At 41.6% G+C, this 26,727-nt stretch overlaps 1 protein-coding gene across 2 annotated transcripts in view; it reads left to right on the top strand.

Moving 5' to 3' along the window:
- The window catches only part of TRABD2B (TraB domain containing 2B), a 278,502-nt gene extending 253,947 nt beyond the window's left edge, over positions 1–24,555 (top strand). The window contains exons 6-7 of one of the 2 annotated variants that reach the window (XM_067001944.1): positions 5,459–5,728; positions 24,045–24,555. In XM_067001944.1, coding sequence (XP_066858045.1) covers positions 5,459–5,728; positions 24,045–24,267 — 493 coding nt within the window. In that variant the 3' untranslated portion in view covers positions 24,268–24,555. Of the gene's footprint in view, positions 1–5,458; positions 5,729–10,650; positions 15,097–24,044 lie in introns of those variants that run through there. The other variant, XM_067001943.1, reaches the window with a different exon arrangement.
- The last annotated feature ends 2,172 nt before the right edge of the window (positions 24,556–26,727 follow it).

Below are 26,727 nucleotides of genomic sequence, written 5' to 3'. Positions count from 1 at the left end.
CTTTTGTTTGCTGCTGTCCCAAGAGCTATGGAAATCCGAGTTTCATCCTAGCATGGAAAAGAAAGAAATGTCAAGCTTCTTGTGGGACAGGACATTCTGGTGCCCATCTTGTGGTGGGGATGACTGTTCTCTCTGAGAGATGCGTAAGGAAAAAAAAAAAAAAAAAGCAAGAAGCAGATGTCTCTGTGGCCTGTGGCAAGGGGAGGCAAGATGCTTATGAAGGACTGATGGATTCTTGCTTTGACAAAGACTCCCAAATTGAAATTTATGGGAAAACGTCTATAATAAAATGTTCTTAACTTAGTGCCTGGCTACAGTCCTGGTGCATCCCAAGAACGGTGGCATAAGGATAAAGCTGCCACATCACACATTCCGTGCTATCACCACAGCTTGTCTCTCGAAACAAATTCTTTCCTTGTCTGACAGTCTTGAAAACTGAAGCAAGGAGCAAAGGAAAAAGCTCGGCACCGGCGCCTTACTTTCAAAGTGGATGCAAACCATGGCAGTGTGCTGAACGACGCTTTTCCATTTCTCACAACACAAAGACAAGATGCAAATAACAAATTGGCCAACTTGGGTTTTAAGAGATTCTGCACGTATCCAAGTGAACAAAGATGTTACCGCAAAATCACTGAAAAATAGATGAAAGATTTAGTTGTATGGAAGGTAGCAAAGTGCTTAAAAGCGTTGTCTTGGGGAGTAGGTTCCTTGTTGTTACTGACGAGTGGTTGAAGTGAGTTGGCTGTAAGAGGAGGTGCTTCTGTTGGGGTCTCTGAATGGCATCTCCTATCTCATGAGCTAAAGCGAGGGCAAATCTGTGGCCCTGTGGAGGAGGTGTTCCACTTGGGAGATGGACAAAGCCCTCCGAGCAGATGATGTGAGGGCAGGAGGGGTGCTTGCCTGGCAGGCAGGAAGGCACGTCGGCAATCCCAGGTGGCTTGGGGTTGAGGGGAAGTAGGGCCAGAGCAATTGTGAGCATGGGAATTATGAAAAGAAGCTATTACAGGACTTCATGATGCTCATTTTGTTTTTCCGACCAGATCCCCTCTGTAAGCCTGGCAAATCCTGATGATGAGTCAAATTTCTATAATCAGTGCCAACACAGAGACACTGGAGACCACAAGGCAGAAAGAGAAATGCTGAGACAGTCTAATGGAGCGTACAACTGCCTAATCTACTTGCATGTTTTGTTTTGTTCTTTTAATTCTTGAAAAGAATTAGAAAAGGATGGCAAATCCACCAGAAGTGAAACAAAACCACAGGGGTCTTTGTCTGTTGGATTAAGCATTTTCAAGAATGAATAAGAACAAATGTTTTCCTGTTTTCACTATTTTCTGTTCCATAGGATAAAGCAACTTAGGTTGTTTGCTGAGACTCCCTGGTTTTCTTATTTGAACTTCATGATTTCAGGGAGGTTGTTTTGCAGAACTGTGCTTCCCAGGGAAGGAAATTAAGGTCAGAGATGAGAGAAACCCACCTAAGGGTCTGAAATATTTTTAGTTTCTCAAACACCATCCCATGTGGGAATGATACATTTAAAAATGGGTGGAACCTCGGAGCCTGGAGTTGTATCAAGTTATTCATGAAAAATCTCTGAGATCTTTGTATGGACCAAGATATTTGGGTGGTTTCTCACTCCTTCTTGAGAAAAGGCACTGTGGCCTCACAAAGTGAAAACTAGCTCTGCTTTTCTGTGGCTTTAAAAATAGCTATGTATCTTGAAAAGCTGTCTCAGCAGTAGTGAAGGAGTGAAAAAAAAGTATATTATATCCCCATGGTTTCATCCAGTGCAGCTGTGCTAACAGAGTGCAATGAGACTGAGACCAAAGGAAAGGCATGAAATAGTCCATGAAATCATCAGTGAATCTAACGGTAAAGCTTCATGCAGTGAAGAGATCTATTGCCCAGGTATCCTATTGCAAATATTGGGGGGGTGGGAGGGGGTGTCTTTTTTCGGGGGGGGAAAATCCAGAATAGGAATAAATTCAGGCCCATTTTAAATGTATTAATAAAAATTTTAATTAAATCAGTGGGAAGGTTATCATCTGATAGGAAGTCTACCTTGCTTTGAATTAAAATATCTTTATTCTTACAATGTATTCGGATTAAATGTGCATATTCTGCTGGTTTGAAAATTTTATTTTTACTTTTTGTTAAACGTCTGTAGGATGATGATCGGATTTGGAAACAACTAGCTCTCTAGGTTTTATTAAGTCAATTTCAAAAAACAAATCATTTTTACATGTCTAAAACTTGACGACTGGCTTTTTGTTATTGTCACTGTGTCTGTTTTTTTAGACCATTTTATTTTTCACATGCTGTGTGTGATTTTGTTTTCATTTATTAGGAAGAGTTGTTGAGTCTGCAGATGTTTTTACCAAGGATATTTCACCCCTCTGATTCCCAATATTCTCAAGCTTCAGTGCTTCAACATAGCTTAAAACATATAGATGCAAGCACGCATCAACATATAATCTTCAACAGTCTTTCTTAGGTCTTGGGATAATTATTAGTAGTGCAGGAATAGTGGAACAAATATTGACCAAGTGTAATATGCAGTTGCCACAATGGATATATTCCCTGTGCATCGACTCTAAAGAACAAGTGGTTAGTTTATAACCCTCTTTGGGTTACAACATTTTAACATTTCTTCAATGTTTATTTATTCTCTTCCCAAAGAATGTTCTGAAATATCGAGTTTACAACCTGTGGCTCATGTGATGGCAGTGGAAACAATTAAGCCAGAAGCTTTCAAAGCCACCATTGGGATTTTGATGCCCAAACTCATTAATTTTAATAAGAAGTGAGCTGCCAGTCCTATTAAGTGGTTTCTAAAATCTCAACCCGTAAAAACACCTCTCCACTGATTCCAGTTTACTAGGAGTTCAGAGCAAGATAAACATGTGTAACAAAATAGTAGGTGTTAAAAGGTGGAAAGTATGTGTTCAGATGTCTCTGAAAGCATTCAGGGAACCAAGTGGTGGCCCCAGGCTTTTACTGGCAGATGTGGCCTGATGTGGGGGCTGCTCCTGCCTAGAGCATCTCGAGGAATTACTGATGCGATCTTGCTGCCAACTGATCAGAGCATGAGACATGGTTTTGGTTCCACAAAGCCAGTGGAAACAGAAATTTGGCAGCAGCTCAATTTCAGCTTCAGGTTCTTGCATCTGCTTCATTCTCCTGCCTTCTTACCATGTTTCTGCCCACTGCAGCCTGGTAGCCAGGGTCAGGGCTCTTCACCTTGATGTGCATGTGAGTGGATGGCTTGTAGGAAGATCTGAGTGTTAACACAACACCAAAGAGCAGAGGTATCCAGGGTAGTACCAGCACGATCTATCTTTGGGCAGTAGCAATCAACCTGTATTCCCATTGCTTTGGCATAAGCACAGGAGGAGATGAGGCCAGGGATTTCTGCTGCCCACTGCCAGTGCAGTTGCCCACATGCTGCTTGTGTACGGTTGGTCCAGGCCCTTCCCAGCTGCCCAAACCATCCGGCCAAGTTTGCACCATGTTGTCTTCCAAGCCACGAAGTGGCTGTATTCGCATGTTGATACTTCACTGATCCACCACCATGGTTGGATAAAAATTAAGAGTGTGTCTGCTGTGACCTGAATGAACCCATCCATTGCAAATCTATGAGAGCCTTTCCTTTTACTTGACTCTGGAGATGGTATTGCTACGCAGTCATAAGCACAGTGAAGAAAACATGAAAACTTTGGAGAGCTCCAAGATCTTTCAGAGAAAGTTGCTGCACTGATGAAAACTCATCCTCAACGTGAATCATGGAAGAAAGTCTTACTCGGAAAAAACATCTAGAACCAGTAGATCTCTCTGTGAAATTAAAATAGTGTGTGGAATGAGTGTGAATGAGTTCAAAACTGACTCACTGGAAGTCTGAATGCTTGGAAAAACAGGAAAGTATGGGACTTCTTGGTGTCTGTTATTAATGAAAGCAACATTGGAGAATTTTAGAATTAATTTAAGCAAGTATCTTTCTTTTCTGTCTGTCATATGATCTCTGAAAAAAATCATTAATGTTGGCTACGAGTGACAAAGTTGCTGTAGTTGCCAGTGAGTCTCATAGCAGTGATAATTAATACTCAGTAGCTAGTAAAGATCAAAGGACCTTTAGGTGAAACATGATGCGGTGGAAATAGATATGACCATCCTGAGTGCTATTGTAATGGACATCAAAAATATCGAAAAGAAAAAAGCTGCCATTATTAGTAGTAGATGTGACTTTTTTGGAAGAGAACAAAATGTTCTGTAAATGAAACATGTGGTTTCACTTGCAGCACATTTTGTACATTGTCACCAATGAAGTTTAGGATTTCTTATTACTTTTTCATTAAAATGTCTTACTGGTTTCACTCAGGAGGCAAAGCTTTTCACATGGCTTTAATTGTTTCTGTCATAAAAGTCATAGCATCCATGTAATAGAAATAGTTTCACAGACCACAGCTTCATATTGCCTATTATTTCTCTTCCATTTTCTCTACCTGCAACTCATTGGACCATCCTCTCTTGCAATTAAGACCAAATAGGAACTTCTACTGAAGTTAGAAAAAAAAATCCAGTTGTGTCAGTAGTGCTTTATTAGATTTTTGTTTCAGATATCATAGCTCAAAAATGTAAATTGACGTGGCCACGTATCAAAGAAGAGAGTTTATATTGACTTTTTTTCTAAAATCAGTGAAACTCTAGAAGATGAAATCAATAGAAGGCCTTTTGCTGCAGATTTACGGTCAGATGCAAGAGGTGGTAGTATTTCAAACAGGAGAAGTGAAGAGCTCCGGCAGTATTGTTTCATGACCCAGGAGAGGTCATTTATCCCCTTTCTTTTTTGCCTAACTTCTTGATTATACAAAAAATGCTATAATTTGGACCTCACAAATCCCATCCCAGCAGGCCAGCCATTAGACTGTGCTTCTGTCAGCAGTTTGGGCATTCCCGTCACCAGTCCTAACTCAGATGAACAAATATAATTACTGTTGCAGTCAAAACAATTATTTGTTTCCCACAGATGATATCCAAAGTTGAAAAAAAGAAGGGATCTAATGTTACCTCATTCGTTTAAGTTTTGCTTCTGTTAGGGCATTCATTAGTTGACAATTTGTTTTCCTCAGCGAGTGTCCCAGTTTTGCCATTTAGCCTTCAGACCACTGCGGGAGGTGATGGTAACCCATACAGGAGACTCCAAAACCTATAAGTAGTTAAAATTCAAGAGATCAACAATAGCTTATCATCTGTCTCTTCACCATTTTTCAGATTGGTGTTTACTTGGCAGTTTTCTAGGAAATACGCTGCTATGTTTAGCCACTGCTCCAGAGCAAAGCCTCTCTCCTTGTACACCTCCTTAGCAGCTAGCAGCACCCACCGAGTGGTGTAGTCCTCCGTCTTCACCTTTTCTTAGCACTGTCCCTCACGTGTTCACCAAATGTTTAAATGTGTTTTGCAGTTCAAGGACGACAAAGACAAGTCCAGCCTTGGAAGGGTCCTCAGCAACAGCCCTGCCTGCCCTCCAGCTTTCTGAGCAGGTCCCACTGACGTCTCCTTCCCTGGAGCCCCTGCAGATGGACGAAGAAGACAGCCTGTCTCCTCACCTCCTGTTGCCGGACAGTATCAGCCAGCTGGAAGAGTTTGGCAGGCAGAAGAAATGGCACAAGAAGCAGTACAAACATCATCGCCAGAGGCAATTCAATGACCTCTGGGTTCGGATAGAAGACAGGTGAGTCATAACTTTTATGGCTCTTGTCCTCATCCTGTTGTCTCCTAAATAGTTGCCCTTTACTGATCCCAGCCTTTGTTGATAGACCATAAGAAGGGTTGGAGAACGGCTAAATGGGAGAGATGGAGAGTGAGGTGTTGTTTTTGGAGCATAATGAAAAACTTGGAGGAAGGCTCATAGGAACATTTAATCTAAAGTAGAAAGAACACTAATACTCAGAATATTTAAAATATACAGAAATAAACAGTTACCAGAGTAAAAACAGGAAAAAATGATGAGGGAAAATATTCTTTTTGCCCTACTTCCAGTAATTATTTTCCAATATTTACTGTCAGTTTTCAGCCCAAAGACTGAGCCATTTTCCAGCCATTTAGACTCCTCCTGGGAGTTTTCAAGATTCTGAGATATCTGACAGTCTTCTGTGTTCTGGGGCTGAAATGTTTTAACACCTCAGATTGCTTGAAAACAACAAACTGGGAACTGGCTGCTCACCTGTACATATCATTATTGTCTCTCTGTTGGCATTAATCTTATTCCCATTTTCATAGCACTTAAAGTGCTTTTCCATAGCAATCCAAGTAAGTCAGAGTCTCTCAGAGGCTTCTGCCTTTACTAAGGAAAAACCTCTATGTATTTGCATTCTTTTGTTATTATTATTACTATTCATTCTTTTTAAGGAGCAGTTGCCCCATTTTTATTGTGGTTTGTTGTTTTCTTTTCTTGGGATAAGTGATATAAGGGTTGTTATTTCAGTGGTGTATAAAAATCTTACTGTAATAAGGGTATATCTGATGTTAATGCCAGCTTTGTTAAGAAGAATCAGATCTGTTTTGTTCTCAAAGAGTGTTCAGTGTTGGATCCTCTCTACGGAGGTTGTTTAAGCATGAACTAAAAAGTATTTGGTCCTACATAGTTCATTACCTCAAAAACGAGGGAATTCTGTATATGCCTTCTACCTAGGACATGCCAAATCGTGGTGTCCCACGATGGCCCAGCGTTCCACATGGATGTCTGGGTCAGCTCACCTTACCAGTAATGTAAGTGGGGTGCTTAAACAGTCAGATCTTGCAGGAGCCTGGCAGTTAGCCACATTCCTCCTGCCCCCTTCTCATCTATCCGGAAAGGATATTGGATATTGGGCCTGATAGGGCTATGGAAATGTGCAGCTGGGAGCTTAAAGCAGTGGTGCTTGCATAGCTTTGGCAGACTTTTGTGCCTTTTGTTGTTTTTATTTCAGTAAGAAATATTCCTAGGAAAAGTCTTTAAAAGGGTAGCTCTCCAGGTTACAGTTAAATTATTCACTCTGTGCTCGTGAGAGATTTCATCTGAATCAAAACCTTTTATCCCTTTACTTCCATTTCATTAGGGTGCAGATTGGGATGAGGAAACATAAGTTTCCGCTCCCACCACGCTGGTGATGAACCAGACTCTGTGTGTAGCCTGCTTGCTGAAAGATCCCAGGGAGGTATTAGTGGGAGATCACAGCCCTAGAAATGAGGAAAGGCTGGAATAAGGGAAGTTTGCCTTGGTGCTTTCAGATGGATTTAGTGCTTCTGCAGTTCTGGAGCAACTTCTGGTGTTTTCCTGGAAACAAAACAAAACAAAAACTACAAACTGTTCAGCTAAATCACAGACTCACTACCAGCTCTGGTTTCCCCATAAATTGGATGGGGTCTCAACTGTCATAAACCAGCTGCTGCATATTGTGCTTTTGGCAGTTGTGTTTCATCAGTATTAATTGCAAGCTGGACCTTGCACAAGGCAATAAACAGTGTGTTCTTTCTAACTGGTTCCCTTCTGATTGGCAAGAAAAGAGCAGAAATTTGTGCCTGTCGCCAGACTTTGTAGCACGATCGTTCTTGGGAGGAAACAGGTAGGAAGACTAATAATACGGGCAAAGCACGTGAACTTACGTTGTGTTGCCCCAATAAAGTTCACCAGCACTCAACAGTGAGACTGTTAGCACTCATTTTTGGAGGATAACTGATAGACTGGAAGCTCATACTCTGGCCTGTCCACATATCCATTACACGATTGCATATACTTAAATTGGAGCCCCCCCTCCTGTTTCTGTATGGAACGTCTCTGTGTGGACTGAGCTCCGTGCATCTAGTGTTATCCTGAGCTGTGGCTCAGTCTCTCCTAATGGTTCTTCTTCCACTTTGAGTTTCCTAACTTACCTGTTGTCACCTGAAACTTGACTTTGAGACAAAGTAGAGGGATTTAGGTCATTGTTATGTTTTTGGGGGAGGTAAAAGCTGTATAAAATTCATTGTTTCCATGCAAGGTCTTCAGAATTCAGCTGTCTGAGCCACCTTTCAACCTGAAAAGTCAAAGGGAAATATACAGGTGGAGGACAAATCCAGGCAAATTTAAACCAGATTATTGATTCTTGTATGAACCTCATTGAACTGTGAAATGACCGTGGTTCATACAGCTCTTTTCCAATGCTTTATTGACCGTGGATTACAGGACTTTATGAGCCATGAATTGCAGGGCTTTTATGGACTATGGATCTCTAGGCTATCTCATACACTCCTATGGAAATCTTAAGGTGTTTTTTTAAGCTACCAGCACAGAAACAAAGGAAATGAACACAGGAGAACAATCTTAAAGGAACATCAAAGGTCTGACTCCAACTTATAAAAGCCAGGAAATCCATAATTAATGGTTCCACTAAGACTTCAGCTCACACAGTCTTTCTGGTCTGATCCGAGGTTACAGCTACAATCTGAAATGGCCTCATGAAAAATGAGTCATCATTTAATGTCACATATCATTATTAGTATTTACTTTCAGCTATACCTTGGAGATTGTCCTTTCGTTTTTGTTCTGTCTTAACAGCTGAGGCATTTGAGTTGGCACCCCTGAGTGGACGGTGTTTAGATTTGTGTGTTTGAAGGTTAGTACTGCTGTGGAGGATGAGAAAGCTCCTGCTCTGTCTTCTCCCTGTCTCTGACAGATCTGAGATTTGCTGATCTCCTGGGTAATAGGCTTCACTGAACAATTCAGTGAAGGCTATTAAAAAAGTAAAAAACACTGATGAAATGTGTGGTTTCCTCTCCCATCTGCCTCCTTCCCTCCAAATCTAAACAAGATGAAAAAGCCCTGCCTGGCTACAATTTGTGTTTGAAATTGTTTGTCAAGAACCAAAATGAAATGGAGATTTCAAGTAGCAGGATATTTTTTCTAACTACTTGATTTTGCAGAAAGGCGCAGATCTGAAGTCTGTCATTGGGAGGAATTTGAATGGAGACAATATTAAGACCCTAGCTAGCTCTTGTAGCCAGAAGTCAGTTGGGGCAGCAAGGAGGGGACGCAAAACCCTTGTGCTGTAAGGCTGTAGTCTCGCACACAGAGTATGTTATTGTTTCTGTTGACACTGTGTTAGCTAAGCTTCTCCTTGTAATATATAATTAATTACAGATCATTCACTGGCTTTTCATGAAGAGCTGCTAAGTAAATTGAAAGAACAGAGATGCCTGTGATGTTTCAGAGTAGTGAGCAAAGGCCAAATCAGTGTTGCACCTTTGTTCTAGGTCAGGCAAACAGTTTAAGGTTACAGACAGCCCAAAACAATGGAGAACCTCTCCCAAGAGGAGTAGGAGCATTACAGCTGCCGTGGCCCTCAGTAGGGCGGGAGGGAAGCTCCCTGGGAAAAGGGAGGGAGGGGAGTTAGTAGCTGGGAGGATGCTTCAGGAGGCGTGAGGTTTGGAAGGAATGATGGCAGCTGGAGGATGCAAAAGCGAGAAATGCAGCGATGGGAAGAAAGAATTAGAGAGGGCATCATGGGCAAATCAGAGGTTCACTCCCACTGCCGAGGCAGAGATCTGGGCAAAGACAGCATTGGGGAAGACGCTGAGGATGCACAGATGCTTCACTTGTATAGAAAAGGAATTCAAGGAAGAGAATCAGACAAGAGAAAAAGAGATTCTTGTCCCAGATGTAAGCTTAGCCCTGCAAAACCTGCTATTAATGGGAAATAAAATGAATTCCCCCTGTAATTGGAAATGGCATTTCTCTGATAGCCTAGTGCTGACTGTTCAACCCCAGACGAATGCAATAACATCACAAATATCAATTTCTTCTAGAAGCAACAATTATTTTAGGGGGAAAAAAAGTTATACCAGTGATGGATGAAGGGAGACAATGTGTAATAAACTGCACTGAGTGTGCCTGTGTAGAGTGAACCTTATCAGTTTGGATGGAATTTAAGCACTTAGCCTGTTATCCTTTCTTTCAAGACAATGCAGTGATGGAAAACAGAACTCTGTCAACTCAGACAAACTTTTAATTTCACTTAACTGCATCTGAAAGGTAAATTTCAGTAAATGAATCCAAATTGCTTCCTTTTCACAACACACGGTGCTGAAATACAGTACTTAACTTCATTAAAGAAAAGGCTGCTTTTCTTTAGAGGAGACCTAGACACTTTTGAAGTCTAACAGGTAAATTGTGGTCAGATGATTTCCCTCCATATGGTGGCTTTGAGATAGAAATTTCCATCACTGGGGCCTTGTTTGTTTAAATTACCCTCTCTGCCTCTCTGGTAAGGACACTGCGCAGATTCTGCGTGCCCACTGATGCACATGGGGAGGGGGGTCCCTCCCTCCTCCAGCCTGTCTCCACACACCCAGGCAACCAGTTGCCACCATTGCATTTGCCCCGAGTTCAGCCTAACCTTAGCTAAAGGCCGGGGATTAGGAAGTGCTTTGGGAGCTTTCTGACTTCTCACCGGGTCCCTGTCTCCCAGAGGGGCTGTTCCAGCAGGCAGGAGCAGCGGGAGCAGAGGTGTGCTGAAGTCGCACCTTCCTCTCCCCTTGTCACACCTCATTGCTGTTTGGGGCTTAGCTGTGGTGTGTGGCCCCCTGGCCTTCCTCCAGCACTTCTGTCTGCCGTTTCCTTCACTGTTCTCCCGGCAGGATTTCCGTCTCAGGAAGCTTTCACGATCACAATCCCTATCAGCAACTGCCTTCAGCCTCCAGGGCACGGCATAGAAATACCTACGCATCAGAAAAAACTCGTGGTTTGACAGCTGGGATACGAGACACCTCCATCACGCTGAGTGGTCTCAAAACACCTCCCGGAGGAATTCTCCATCCCAGTTCCTCTGCAGACAGCAGCTTTGTATCTCAAACCAGCCTAAAATCTGCTCCTAGTTTGGCCAGTTTTCAGTGAACTCTGTTGGATATACAGGGGCCAGAAGATGGCATTTTGGCCACTGAAGCGGCATATCCATAGGTCTTTTTCTCTCTCCCCATTGCATTCCTCTCTTGAACTTACCATCATGCTTCTGTGAAAGGCTCCTCAGCTCCTCCTTAGCAGAGAGCAAAGCATGGCCTATATGCTGCATTTTCCCCTCCTTAGTCTCTTTACCGTTTCTATTCAATCCCCTCTAAGATGGGCAGATGGCTTGATGCCTCCTTTACACAAGCGCTGACGTTGGCACCTCTCACCCAGCCCTTCACCCAGCCCGAAGCACTCAAGCCCTCCCGTGGAAGTAAAATAACAGCACAGGATAACTCGGATAGCTTGGTGCAATATAAATAAGAGGCAAATCTCCTGACTGTAACATACGATACAGTGATGACATATCCTTCATCCCTAGATGTTTTCTGTAGAGGCTGCTTGGATTATCAGGTTGGTCAGAGTGCACAGAACGTATTAATTAAAGCTGTGAAACCCGCACTCAGCACAGAATTCTCCTGTGCATCGCAATAACGGATGGGAAATCTTGACATTTGTGTCCAAAACTCTAGCGTCCCCGTGCTAATAGACCCTCCCTGTCAGCAGGCCATGAGTGATAACTTCTTTCCCCTTGTAAAGTCAAGGAATTACTTCGTTATTCTCCAGATGGGGCTGCAAAGATGTGCAGGCACACTTTCACCTGCTAGACCCACAAAAAAGATCTGCATGTTTTACTTTGTTCTGTTGATTTTACGTAGTTGAATGTTGCTGATGTTTGCGTATTTATTTTCACTATTATTTGTCTCATTGCTGATATAAATTATTAATGTGAAGCAGTACGTGTACCCTATTTTAAAGAAAGCTAAAAATGCATAAAACTAAAATCATTAGATATAAAGAACACTGAAGTCTCTTGGAAATAGAGATATGATTGGGATATATATAGATTTCAGTTTTCTTTCATGAAACTAAATTCTTTATTGGTAATGTGTTAGGTATTTTATTTTCATGAAATTTAAATCCATCACAAATATTAAATCCATATTTTTGAAGGCAAGCAAGTAACAAAATTGGAGCACATAAAAGCTAAGATTTTTGAACAGTGAGGTATGCTTCAGCACTGGATATCCAAGAACGCTTTCTGCTCCTTCCTCCTCAATGCTGATTAAGGTTGAAAATACAAGATGTTTTATGGAACCTATTAAGAGATTTCTCTTCTTTCTTGTTTTCTACTTTTTTGGTATATGTTAAATAAAGGTATTCCATATTCCATGTTTATATGTGCCCCATTTTTGTGTACTTCTGACTTGGACGAAACATAGCCCTGCCATAGCACACCCTTTTAAGCCTTTTTAAGCCACTGCATCTGCCTGATGCAGCACAAATAAAATGTTTGCTTAGGATTCAGTTTCAAAAATGAGCAGCTGCTGAGTTACGATAATCTCTTCACTAGCACTTTTCAGTGATGCACATCCCCACTTGTTCCACTGTTTCTCTCAGCCAGCCCAGTCACATTTCCTTACCCACTGCCAGCACTCCTCTTAATCTTGAACAGCCTGTTCACTTTTCAGTTTTGTGATTCTCCATTTTCTGCTTGAATTTTCTTTTTCTCCCATATTTTTTCTACTTGCCCTGTTCAACGGTGGCTATGTGTGGTTGGCATGGGCCCTGGAGGCAGGTACAAAGGGACCCCTCCACCATCGCCATCTATAAATACATTCCCTACATTGCAGTTCTTGATACAAAAAGAGGTTCTCCATCAGCAAGTTTATTTTACCTACAGTTTATTTTGATGTTAATATTAAGCTACCATGATTGAATAGGTTAGGCTCTTCTGAGATTCCCATCCATAACTGCTCCACCATAAATATTAGGTTTCAGGATTGGAGCTATCATACAAAATGTCTCCTGTGCAGAGAATCAAAAAAGCAGTGTGTTTATTCCACTGTAAGAATTAACACTAAATGAGTTTGACTGTCTTCTGTGTTCATGCAAGGCTTTTTCTCCCTCTATTTTTAATCTGTACCAACAGCATATCCCACTGTGGTCTGGTATGCAAGAGCTTTGCTGTGAGGTTTGCAGACACTTGTATTTTTGTGTTGTGAGAACAGAGCATTTGTGTGTTATTGGAGTATGTGTTCTTCAGCATCTGAAAGGGAGTGCAGGCTGTGCATGTAATCCATGCACATGTTTGTTGTTGCCTGTGAATAACCATGTACAGCAAATGGGCTCTGGAAGAAAGCTTGTTCGCAGATGTCGTCATGGCCCTTCCAATTCATAAATATGAGCCTTGACATTTATATTTTCCATATTCAAGGCTTTCACTGGCCAGATGTTCTGAGGATTGTCTCCTTGGAGCTTTTAATTATGGCTCCTCATGGCATATTGTCTATCGCACACACACAAAAGGAAAACTGTCTTTCTGACTCATATCAAACAGATAAGAATAAATGCTGTGGGTACCCTCAGGTAAATGGAAATCTTCTAAACCTGAAATGCACTTTAACACAGCTCTACAAAGCTGTTCTTATTCACTCAGCTGAAAAATAAGTTGTCGGGTTTAACAGGCAAAGAAAATTCAATACACAGTAGCACTTCTTCCCTGCTGTTTGGGTTGGGTGAAGAGTGTGGTTTGTGTTAAACTTGCAAGGCTGACTGCAGCTGCAGATGCTGTAAGAAATGCTGAATATGCTTATGCCCAGGGTGAGCTGGATTTCTTAAACGCAGGAGTGGGTAGTAAAGCACCTGCGCTCCCTAAATTGCAATACTTGATACAAAAAGAAGTTCTCCGTCAGGAAGTGTTGGTTTTTCCCTATTTCCCATCAGTGAGGAAAGCTAATAGAGTTGCAAAAGCTGGGCGTGGGTTGAAGGTGGGACCTCTGAAAGCACAGTGTTTGCTGTGTTAAATGCTGGCTGCCTCTCCTCTCTGACAATACACAGATATGGCAAAGACATCACTGGCCATCTAAAAGCTAGCACAAACCTTCATCTCAAACACTGCAGCCCTGAGCTGAACTTAGGCATTTGAGTGACCTTCGTATCTAGCAGGTATCTAAATACCGAAGAGTGCAGATGTGCTCTTTCTCAAGGTTAAGCTTCAGGCTTAGCAGAGCTAAATAAAATCCGTAACATTGCAGAAATATCTTTTAGGGAAGGCACTTGGTTACCGTAAAGAAAGAGAAGTCTGTTGTTAAAATTCCGGGGAAATACACATGCGAAACTGTCGATGCTAGACCAGAGGAAAAGGTCAAGGGATACAGGATTTATTTTGGGTTCTGCAATTCCCCTTCTGAGTAGTGAGCTTCGTGCCCTGCGAAACTAAGTGAAGCAAAGTATGACAGAGAGGAAGATGACATTATTGTTGTGGTGGGCAGTTGGCTTATAAGAGGGGCTTAACCACAGTTATGCTCTGGTAGTAGGTTTATCTAAGAAGACAGATTCATTGTAGAGTGAAATGGGAGGAAACCTGATTCCCTGCCACTCCCGGCAGTGCTGAAAACCCAGCAGGACCTCAGAGGGCAGCTGTGGTCTACGTCCAGTTACTGGGATGAAGGAGAAGTAGGGTTTATTTAAATTCATATGGTTTTAATGCTATAAAAGCTGGGTTCCTGCAATTATGAAAATGCCAGGCCAAATTCCCATTTCACTCAGATCTCCCCTTTACAATTCGTGAATAACTTAACTGAACAAAGTAAGCATTATACCTGGGGTCTGAGCCCGCCACGCTGGAAAGCAAGGGAGCCAAGCCAATTTCTTGAGAGCTGCTGGATATCAGGGATGCTTCACATAGCGCTACCATGGGGAGGCACGGTGCAGACCGTGCTCACAAAATTCTTTGGCTCCAATCTATGGAGACACTTCAGGGTCCTGGTTATGACACCTGGCAGGGAAAGCTTTTGCGGCCTTTCCAGCCCTTCAGGCCAGCAAGTGGCTTTTTGTGAGTCACCAGTGGCATCTCCAGGCCTTCAGAGGGTTTGGCAGCATTTGTGGAGGAGTTTGTGTTGCATTGGTATCAACGCAGTTGCTTTGCAAGCAGCAGGAAGAATCCCAGCCTTGTGGGCATTGCAGCAACTTAATTTCTTTCACGTTACTGCCTGGTAGATATGCCCTATGAACCTTTTTTTTTTTTTTATTTTTTTGAGAGTGAGTCTGCTGGAAAGAAAAAGAAGGCAGTGCTTTTGTTCAGTGGAACAAGCTTGAATTCAATACTGCTCCAAATAACAGGTTCGAAGATCTGACCCAACCTTAATTATTCTTATTAAGAGAGACTCTGGAAAAATACAAGCAGTGAGGAGGAAAGTGAGCCCAGTGAATTAGAGAGAAAAATGTGATACAGACCAAGCAGAGAGAAAAAAAAAATGTTATATGGAGATGGAAAACGAACAGGGAGAAGGAAAAAGAAAATTAAAATCAAATGGAAAAATGCAGTACGTTGGACATCCATTTAAGCCAGTTTATATTTTGGTTGTTCATTCTGTTCCTTAATACATTGCACAGGCATCTTCTTAGCTGAAATAATTGTGTGTCTTAGAGAACAGTCTTGGAGAAAATACTTAATTTGACAGGATGTTTTAGGTATTTCCCCAGTACTGCCTATTCTAAATCATTTTAAAATCTGGAGGGGAAAGTCGATATCTTTTACAGTGTTTAACAAGAAAGTGACAGGGTCAAATATATACATCTCTATGAACGTATGTGTTCCCCAAGCACATCTAAACAGGCATGGTTAATTCTGTGCATCTGCAAAAAATATCTGAGCCATAGGGCCCACACAGTACCAAACAAACACTTGAGTGCACATAGGAGAGGCCAGACCAAGTCACTCTGTTTCTAATTAATTGAAAGGTTGAGCCCAAGAAATAAAATAGGGATTACGACTTTGGCCACCCCAAAAATTGCAAATTGTTTTGTATGTGGGGCTAGTTTAATGTGAGAGACAGACAAAAGAGAGATATTCTGCTCATGCTTGGGGTTTTGTTCAAAACCACCTGATTGCAGTACCACCAAATGAACCCTTTGCATGTTGTATATCAGCAGATTGCCCCAGAAACATCACAGATTGCATCACTGGCAAGATTTTTACCATTCTAAGATCATCTGTATATTCAAACCTTGATGTTCTTGCTTACTTTGGCTATAAATACTGCAATCATTATCTGTCCAATGACCAGTGGAAGAAATATTTGGTTATTTGAGCCATGATGATGAGTGCCTTAATTGCACATACAAATCAGGTACACAACCAGATGTGTACAGAGGGCGGGGGGGAGTTTGTGGATGTTTTTGAGGCCACATCACTATTCAGGCTCTGGCGAACACATCCTGGCTCAGACGTCTGCGCAGAGCCTGTGAAACAAAGGGCTCCGAGCTATCCCCTGTAAGCAAGGGCCAGGCCCTGGGTAAAACTGGGATGCATTATCCCGGCTCTGTGATTGCCTCGTCCCAGTGCAGAATCACAGGGGGATATTCTTAGGGTATTAGAGAATCATCAAAGCATTTCTTAGAAGGGCAAAGGAAAGAGCTAATGTTGTCATCTCCTGCCTCAGGACCACCCAGACACTCTGCAACAAATCATGGGTCTTCAGCTACAGTATCTTGAATTATTGTTCACAGGGATTTTAAAGAATTTAATTTCTTTTTTCTCCTTTTTTTTTCTTTCTTTTTTTCTTTCTTTCTTTCTTTTTTTTTTTTTTTTTTAAGGATGACATGTAGTTTCCTGACGGGCTGGTTTTAATAAGGTCAAAATCTTTGTTGTTGCCAAATCAGAGAGGAATATAACATCTTTAAGTCATTAGATGGGAATGGGGTAATTACTCAGAGGGTGTGCTTCAAAGGTTATTGGTTTTTACAGCATTCTGTGTATTTACACCACTCTGCAGTTGTCTGAAAAGGAGCTGCGGGCCTGATTCTGCTGCTGCCACGTGTGGGTGCAGGATTTGTGGGTGAGATATTTGCAAGGTTTTCTTGCAGCATTTCAGGGCAGGAGGTTGAATAGGGCCATATGCAGTGTCCTGTAGGGATGGGGGAAACCTAAGCCTGACCACAAGGTACAAAAAAAACTTCCCCACCTGCTGAAAGTTCAGTTCAGAAAAGTGCCTTTGGAGTGCCCCATGCTGGAGATGCTTCTCACCTGCTCTTTCCCTACCTGCTGATCACATGCACATGTCTCTCTTTGCACCGCTCTGTCCTCATGCCCAGGGGACCCACAGGCCGTGGCACTGTGACAGCAAAGTCCCCTCCTCACCTTTCCCCATCTCAGATGCAGCGTTCCCCACGGCCTCCATCCCTTCCCGTCCATCCCTCTCCCCTCCTCTGGCCCCACAGCAGATGAGGCGCTTTGCCCTAGCAGCATGTCCCACCCATGCCTGGAAGGACGCTCTGCCTTTTAGGATGTCTCTGTAGCATTCTGCCTCGATGCGGGTGGATGTCACAACAGGGCCGAATTTGTCATCGCAAAGGTGTTCTGCAGGTGGCCTGGGCCACCCAGACCTGTAAATTGCAGCAAGAGCCTGCAAAACGCTCCACGATCGGTTCGTGCCGGCGGTGTCACGCTGACACCTCAAGGCCTCGTCTCAGATCAGAGTCAGGGGAGGAATAGAAGTGAAGTGCTTTAACGAGGTCTTGACAGTTCATTGATGGGTGATGTGGGGATAAAAACAAAATCTCCCATCTTCCAGCCCCTGGCCCATCCACAGAGGGGGCCAAAACTGGACCAGAGACATCAGAGACATCTTCTTTCTCATAGAGATATGCCGTGGTCCTAACGAAGAGTGGGGCTATCAGAAGATGCACTGCCCTTTGCCTCTTCACGGGGGTTGGAGGCTCCCAAGCACCCACTTTAAATAGGGGAAGAGCTGTCTGTCCATCTCCATCAGAGCCAGGGCCTTGAAATAAGGCTGGATCTGAGCTCCAAGTTGCTCTCAGGTGGGGATATGGTTCCCATTTGCATCTCATCGGAAGGGAGGCTCAGATGGAGAGCGGCAGGTTGTTGAAATGCCCCCGATGTTGTTGCTTGACCCCTTTATCGACAGCGTGGCTGCAGCTGCCTCTCGGTGACTCTCCGGCTGTGCTGCTCACAGGGAGGGTGGATTCTTGCTCTGTGGAAAACAACCAAAGGACTGGGCTCCCAATAACCCCAGGGTAAAGAGAAAATAATAAAGATAAGGCTCTTCCTTGGCTCATCCCGCGTTCTCTGTTGGCCACAAAGCAGTGTGTGAGATTGCTCGCTCAATGAGACATGCAAAGGCAGTTTACTACACTGCTGCGAACGAGTAGTGGCCTCCCCTGGACCAAAATCCAATTCTTTAATCTGATCCAGGTTGGATTTTTCTCCCTTTTTTTTTTTTTTTTTTTTTTTGGATGAACTGAACCTTGCCAAAGCATGAGCCTTTTGGCCTTGATCCCATAATGGGCTTTAGGACGTGCTGAGTTGTAGGTATGTGAAAACTAACCTTGCTGGGAGCACTCGTGCTTGCAGTGCTTAGCGTCCTGCTAGTCTGGGACCAGGAGACTCAGCATCTTGCAGGATTTATCCCTCAGGCTGCAAGAACAGTGTCCATGAGAAAGGCAGCGATTAAGAGAGATATAAAGGTTGGGAAACTGTAGCTTATGCTGATCTAAAGAGTCCCTTCCAGAAACACATTAAATCTTAATCTAAAAATATCAGGAGATGGAGACTTTGCATTCCCTTTGAGAGGTTACAGTAATGGTCTTCACATTTAAAACCTTGTAACATTTCTAGTGTGATATTTTCCCCCCAGCTTACTCTTTTTTCCTTTTGGTTAAACACCTATGTTTTTGTTTTGTTTTGTTTTTCTTTTTTTGTTTTGTTCTGTTTTTTAGAACGGTGGTCAGACTTTTTTCCAGGCAGCTTGTTTACATGCCACAACAGGTTGGTCACAATGCTTTAAGCAGATAGATTTTTCAAATCTTGATTAGTAAGTTTTGGTGACATAAACAAGTCTGGTTAGTTCCAAGAATAATTGTCTTCACTAGCAGGACATTATTTCTGATCAGCAGAAAAATTATGTGATCAACTCCTTTCACATCTGTTTATTAAATGAAAAGGAAAAAAATAGGGCAAAATTTGTTTGAAAAGAAACAGGAAGCATATACTTAATATCACTTAAAAAAATCAGAAGGTTAACATCAAATCACAAATGCAAAACAGCCATTATTGTATTTACTCAAAAAGTTTTCCTTCAGTTTACTAGCTCATTAGGTTTTCAGTTGAAAAATGCATGTTTTCAGGGTTCAATCTATGATGGCACATCATCTTGATAAGCTTCTTTCATCAGATGTTGTATTGTAAGAAAGGCTGTCTGAGTCCACATTTGTTTACATTTATTAAAAATACTTGTCATGTGTTTATATAGCTCCTTTGATCCAGAAAAATCCCCAAATACTTTATAAGTTATGCTTAAAAAGGCTACTTCCTCCGCCCTGAACAGAAACCATGTTGGGACAGAAGGATGGCAGCAGATTAATTGTGCATAGAAATATCACTGTAATTGAGCCAGTGCTCGCTCCTTCAGTGCACCACCAGTTTTCCATCATCTTGAGAACAGTTACTGGGAGTATAAGAGTGGTTTGGGGGCAAAAATCAGTCAAAAAACCATCTTCCTGGAGATTGCAGAGGGGCAGCATGTGAAATAAGTGGCTCCTAATTGGGAGCCAGAGCTTCTCATGCACTTTCTTCTACTTTGCCAATAGAGAAGCAGCGGTGCCTACTGCACAAAGCACGGGGCTGGTAATACCTCAGAGAGACCTACAGATCCCAGTTTGGGGCAGCTCACTTCAGAGAAGATGCAGATCAACCAGGCAGAGTCAGGGGAGAAGAGAAGAAAAGATGGAGGGAGGGCACGTGAGGACTTGCAGAAAAAGGCAGAGGGAATTTTTTGTTTGAATGAGAGAAGGCTGAGGTGAAACGTGGTTAAGTCTTCAAGATACGTGAAAGGCTGATGAGAATAGGAAAGGAATAAAGCTGCCTGTGGGGACAAGAGGAGTCACGAACTTGTGCTGTAGCATGGGATATTTGGTGAAACATTAGGCAGTAATTCTGCATGTCAAGTCTCTCTGCAGAGACTCTTGAATAGCAATCACTGTAGGTTTTTTTTGAGACTGGATTAGACATACACGTCAGGAGGGGCTTAGATCCTGTTCCTGTCTTTGGGACAGATGTGCCAGAAAGTCCCTCTTGGCCCCATCTTCTGTGACCCTGATGCAGTGTCACTTGTGGTCAAATGGGCCCTGCTAATGTGAATAAACCAAGTCACACTAAAACTTTATTTGTGAGTTCCTTGCGAAGTCCTTGCAAACTAAACCAGAGCAGAAATTCCCACAAAGGGCTGTGTGTGTGTTTGTTTTATTTTTCAATTTTAAAATGCTCCCACATCATCAAGGTGCTTCGACATGCCCCCAGCGTAAAGGACTTGACTCATTTAATTGGATTCAGTAGGGTCTGTTCACAAAGCATGTGCCTGGGGCCCCATTTTTTGGGAAAGTTTTACACGTTCTAATGGTGGTAAGACAATGTATGACTAATGCACTGATTTGAAAAACTGCCCTATTATCTGATCAAAAGTACAAGCTCATGAATATGATACCCCAGGTCATTTGGCTAAACGGTACCTGGAGTCTTCCAAATTTTTAAAACAATCCCATACACAGAAGCAAAAAATAGGCATACGAACAGTGGAGCCAGTGGTTGCCTGTTCATCATAGCTCATGAGGAATGTTTTATTAAAGATGTTTTCATCAGACACAAAAACCTCAAACATGGAATATCCTGGGCTGGCAAGAGAAGGTGTGATAATAATTTAGATTATTATCCTCCAGATCCGTGATTCATTTATATTATTCTCTGAGTACATTTCAGGAATGATCAAAACCTCCCTGAGGACAGTGGAAAGTGTCCAGTTGAGTTCAGGGGACTCTGTTTTTGCTTTCATCCGAGGGTCAGTGAGATCCTACGTACAGAGGCAAACGGGCTCAGAGGGAGTTTGGAGACGCCATCTCCTGTCACCCGAGCCACCACTAGGATTAGTTTGTAATCTCACATGGCTCTCTAGACCTCCTCCATAGCCTGCAGGAAGAGAGAGACCCCCAGCCACACTACACACCCTTAGGGACCTACACTGGAATGAGGCAGACCACCTTCTGGAGAGGCTTCTCTCCACGTTTGCTATAGAAACAGCTGAGTTACAAGCTTGAACCAGAGGTTTTATGAGGAGTTTTGTAGCATTTGTTAAAAGGGTCATTCTCTCTAATTATCTCTAAACTACCTTGGTGGTAGGCTAGCGTGCTAAAAGTAGAGCTGCATTTAAGGAAATATATTATATGGCTAAACCAGGATTCCTTTGCTATTAGTATGCCTTGTACACAGGCATGGAAACTCACTGTTATTCCCTCTTAAATCACATAAGGATTTTTTAGTAACAAATAACTCCACCTAACAATATTTGTCCTAACAAAGAAGCGTTTATAGAAATTTAATGTCTTGAAACCAATAAATGACCTCACTGACTGAGAAGAGGGGTCAAAAACTTCTCAGGTCTTTTGACAGGAAACCCTGGATTTTAAGTAAATTGTTTTCTTTTTCTCAAAAATACCTTCTTTTTTTTTTTTCAAGGGAGGAAAGAAAAAACAAAAACAACAAAAAATTTGACAAAATACTTCTGGCAGTTGACTAGAAGATGGAAGCACATCATACAGAAATGCAAACTGTTGATTTAAGGTTTCTTTAGGAATTCCTTAGAGGTAGCTGGCTGATGAATGGGCTCAGTTCCCTGGCCAGCCTGATCTCCTTCCCCAGACATCTCATACAGTACGTCCCCAAGGTGCAGAAAGGCAGTTTGTGCAAGGGACATTTTAGTCTCACTGGCGGATGAAGCCATAGAATGAGTCAGGAGTAGGATATACCCAAAGTGTATGCAAGTCCCGTATGGCACTGTGGCAATAATTTTTAAATTGAAGGTGAAAACCAGACCCTTCTTGCAGTCTGAAATTTAATTTAGGGCTAAATTGCTTATTTCTGTAAGTGACAACCTAAAGAAGATTACAAGCACCTTACCCATACATACTAGGGAAAAGTGGTGCAGGGTAAAAACCCCAAAGCTGTGTACCCGCTATCATCGTTGCTAGATCTGTGCACCACAGTATCACTCAAAAGGATAAATGAGATCCGGATCAAAGGTTGGAGCATGACTGCATTTCTGTTGAAGTACTCAACATGTGTAGTTTTGTCAGAAGTATGCTTTAATGATGCTTTATATTCGCAGTGGGTATGCCATTCATACTTGATGTTACATACGTTACAGGAGCTTGAATAGACAGTACCTAATCTGGCATCATTCTTGCCAGCACTAAATTAACTGCTCAAAAACACCGGACAAATCTGAAACAGCAGCATTAACTTATCCCAGATCTATTCTTTTTATTAAGTGGCTGCAGCAGTTTTGATGCAATAGCACAAGTTCTGAAGCTGTATGCCCTGTATCATCCATTAAAGATATAAACCAACCACTTATTATGGGAATTTAGTTAAGAGCTTTCTCCAGCATGGCTTGATTTCAAATTCTTTATTTACAGCAGTTTGTACCTCTGGAACAAGTACCACTTCTCACTGTCAAGAAATAATGTTGTTTAGATGTATTATCTGCTCTCATTAAGCAATTCCCATGTCTTTAATTATAGACTGCCTTTTCTTTTTGCTCTAATTCATTACACATTAGTTAAGATCACTTCTAGCAACATAACAACTGTCCCACCCAGAAGATGTGGTGACAGTGTAAAGAATGAGGGAAGAACTGAAATGAATTATTCCAAAATCTGGGGTGAAGTGTGACACGCAGCGATTGTCTGTTGCGTTTGATGTTGACCTGCCTGTGCGTTTACCAGTGCCCTCTTCTGGGTGGACTCTGATCTTCTCACGGTTTGTGATTGACTCCATGCTTCTGAGGCGTCCAAGCTAAAAGCTATGACTGATGGTGATGGCGATATGCCATCTTATTATTGCTCAGACAGAAAAAGACAAAAGCATTCACTGCTACTAAATTCTCTTTCTGCACATGAATCCGGAGCAAGGTATTGTTCCTTTTGTCTGATGTTAGGCAATACACAGCCGTTTTTCCTCCAAGGTCAGGATCTCAGATACAGTAGCTAAATAAGTTATAGGACTGCATAGCTTCTTACCCCATAACAAATTACGTGAGGGCCGTTTTAGTAACCCTAAATCCCCTCTATGGAAGATTTAAGAAGTAACGCAGAGAATCTGCAAGTATTAGTGTCACATCTTGTTTTCAGAGGAACTTGTCTTTTTTCTTCTTGCTCCACAGAGGTGCCTTAACTCCAAAATCCACTTTGCACAGTCTGCATGCAGTTATGCTGCTCCATGACAGCTGGTGGATTATGGATCATCTAATACTGGGTGCAAAGGAAGGATTTTATGAAATGGAGATTACAATTTAAAACTTCCTAATCAATTGCAAATGCATCTTTTTGACCTTCATTGTCATGGGAATTGTGATGAATTCCAACGTGCACATTCAAAGCAAAGTACTGACTCAAGCTACAATCAATAAGCAGTCGCACCGCTACTGAGGCAAAGCCACAGCCAGGGAAACTTCACATTGAGTCTGGTTTTGGCAATATGATAGGATCCAAAATGTCTTAAAGCCAAGAAAAGAAAAGAAGCTGCTTGGTCTCCTGTGCTCAAGGTTATCTGTTTTGTAAGGGGATCCCGGGAAATTCTTTATGGTTTTGAGACAGGGGAAGGAAATGTTTTCTGATCCTCCTGGACTTAGTATCCACTCCATGGTGGGTAAGGCATGGCTGTGACACATGCCAAATTTTGAGACCTTTGGTGGCAAGCAATATCTAAGAACATAAGAACTGGGTCATCCTGGTGGATTCTACCAGCAGCCAGAAGCTGAGGGACATCCTGAATCAGATCTGTTTCCAGACCATCACAGTTAGTGTCCCCTGGGGATCTCCCTCCATGTCTAATACATGCAAATAATAATAATAATTGTGATTGTCATGGTTGTTGTTACTACATATAGAATGACAGATCACAGAGCAGAAATAAGGGCTCTCCTGTTTAATTTCCTTCTCTTTTGTTTTCTCGTAGCACCACCACGTTGCCTTCCTATATCAGGATAACCAACGGCTACATCACAGTCAAACCTCCCATTTGGATTTCGAACCGGCTGGATCAGAGACCACACTCAGACCGCCCATCCCAGCCTCAGCCAACGAGCTCAGCTTCAGCCACCATTTTATGGCCATCAATAACTTCTCCTCTCTACGTGGCCATAGCTTCATTTCTTCTGAATCTACTGCAGCCTTCCTGACCACATTAGTATTACGTGCAATCCCTTGGAATAGAGAAGAGAGATAATTTATGAATGAATTGGAGGTTATGACAACATTTGCAGACTGGACCTTCTCAGTGAATCAGTAGTGCCTTCTAGCTGATTTTGTCTCTTTGCCCAGATACGTTTTGAAACTCTAAAGCTTTATTGTAACACTGACTTACATCTTCTTTTTGTAGAAGGATCTTTATTTCCCATAGTGCTATGGGGTTTTGTAAAATATTCATGTTCATATAAAGAAAAAAAAAAAGAAAAAGAAAAAATGTATTTATTCGACTGGTAAACTTATTTTTTCTTGTTGTATATGTTAATAACATCCCTAGTAATCAGTAGTGATGGTGAAACAGATAAATTAATATTGCCTATATTTGTTTTCTAACTGACAATTCTGCAAATGCCTGAACTGACACCAGATGAATGGCTTGTTTCTTTAACCATTACTTTCTACAGCAACTATCCAATAAGTACATTTTGCTGCATTTCTGTATTTTGCTTTTTAAAAAAATTCTCATTAACATAACTTAAACTGAATAAAGCAGATCCTGCTCTCTGTGGCCTATGCCCATTAGAAAAATAGGTGTGCATTCTTAGCTCAAGTCAGCTGCTACAACCTAAAATTTCAGATATTTTTTATATGATTTAGTAAGTCATTAGTCAAAATAACCCTCTAAGATCCCCTGTTGTCTTTAACTCAACTATTTAACTTATGTGGAAATTATCAATTTCCGTCTTTGCCCTGGGCTTAATTCATTATCTAACTCAAGACATCTTTTTCTTAATAAAAGATTTCATTTTAAATCTGGAATTTTCCCACTGGAATTATTTTCTTCTCTCCCTCATCTTAAATAAATACAAGCCCACAACCTTTCCCAGCATAAATGAGACCAGAACTTGGTCTGTTTATAGAGTATAAAGATGCAGTTTCCTGCTAATCTATAGAACTGCTTTGCACCAGTTATTAATGCAAGTAAGCAACCTGCAGGCGGGGAAAAAATGTATAGAAATTCATCATCATCCTGCTAATGTGCTTAGAGATGGTATCTCCATGCTGAATTATGATTTGTCCAAAATTATTTCAAGGCCACAGGAACCAAGCCCCTGTGTCATGGAGATGTGCAAGAACTTTCCTGTTTGTAGACTATGGTGCTTCTGTTGACTATGATGGAAAAATTAAGACAATTTGAATGTAGTGAAAAATTTGCTCACTTTCCAAGCAGCTACTTTTCATTAATCAGATGAACAACATCTGTGGAAAAAAAACAAGTCCATCTTTAAAACTACCATGCTTAATAAGGCATGCTGATTTTTTCCCCAACAAAACAAGATGAAAAATCACTTTTGATACAGAAGTTTCAAACAGAAAATTAATTTTGCTTGAAATAGTCTTTTTTTTTCTTGAAGTCATCTACAAAACAAAAATATGAAATCTGTGATGAAAATATCTTAGTTAAAAAGAAAATTTAAAATTTAATTTTTTTTAACTGTGATGCAAACCTTTTTTTTAATGAAAAAGTAGTGCTTTTTCACCTTGAAAAAATAGCAGATAATGATGGCAATAACAATAATACTGGTAAAAATCCGACTGAAAACAGTCACGTCACTTTCCCAGTGGCCTTGCAGCGTGGTGCTCAGGACTGGAGACAATTCTATGTACTCTTCAAGTCTCCTCAGTGAGAGATGGTTTAGGATTCACGGTTGGTTTGTCATCATACCAGTTAATTCAAGAAAGGAGTTTAGGAAATTGTCAGACTGTAATATGCATATGGTTTTATTTGAAACCATGATAAATATTGAGCTTTTTCACCGTGCATCCCAACCCACTGCTTTGCAAAGGCAAGGGAGAACACAGATGGCTTTTTTGACCTACTGCGCACCATGACCTCCAGCTTTTTTTCTACTTTTGTCAGAAGGATGTGTAGATTTGTGGTCAATTTAAGTGGGTGCAGCAGCCAGTGCTGTAAGCTACCCCTATATTTTAAAGTACAGCAGTTGATAAGGCTGAATGGAAAACTTCGAGCTTTGCCACAAATGTGAGCTTCAAGCACACCCTGTGCATATTTTTATATTGTGTATTTTGGCTAGCAGAAGATTAGAGATGTTAGTTTTGGAGAGAAGCCATTCACCTTGCATAATATTTATTGCACTGGGCTGGATATTGGAAACATATTTTGAGAACTTTCATTTCAGTTTTATTTGCGCTATTACTCTAGAAATGCCTTCATTTGAATATAATAGCTTAACAGACCTTCAAATTCAACCTTAATGCGCTTAAAAAGATTGGTTCTCCTGCTGTATTCAAGACAGAGCTCAGACCTGAATAGTAATGTATTATTCATAAAAAGGGAGCTGAAAATAACATACATAGGCAAATCTTAAGGGTGATGATAAGTTACATAGTAAAAGCAAATAGCCAATGAACCAAAACCCATTGAATTTTAT

This window comes from Anser cygnoides, chromosome 8, assembly GCF_040182565.1.
Source record: "Anser cygnoides isolate HZ-2024a breed goose chromosome 8, Taihu_goose_T2T_genome, whole genome shotgun sequence".
Classification (NCBI taxonomy): domain Eukaryota; kingdom Metazoa; phylum Chordata; class Aves; order Anseriformes; family Anatidae; genus Anser; species Anser cygnoides.
The sequence above is the reverse complement of the archived record's forward strand: the minus strand, read 5'-3'. Positions and strand labels throughout refer to the sequence as shown.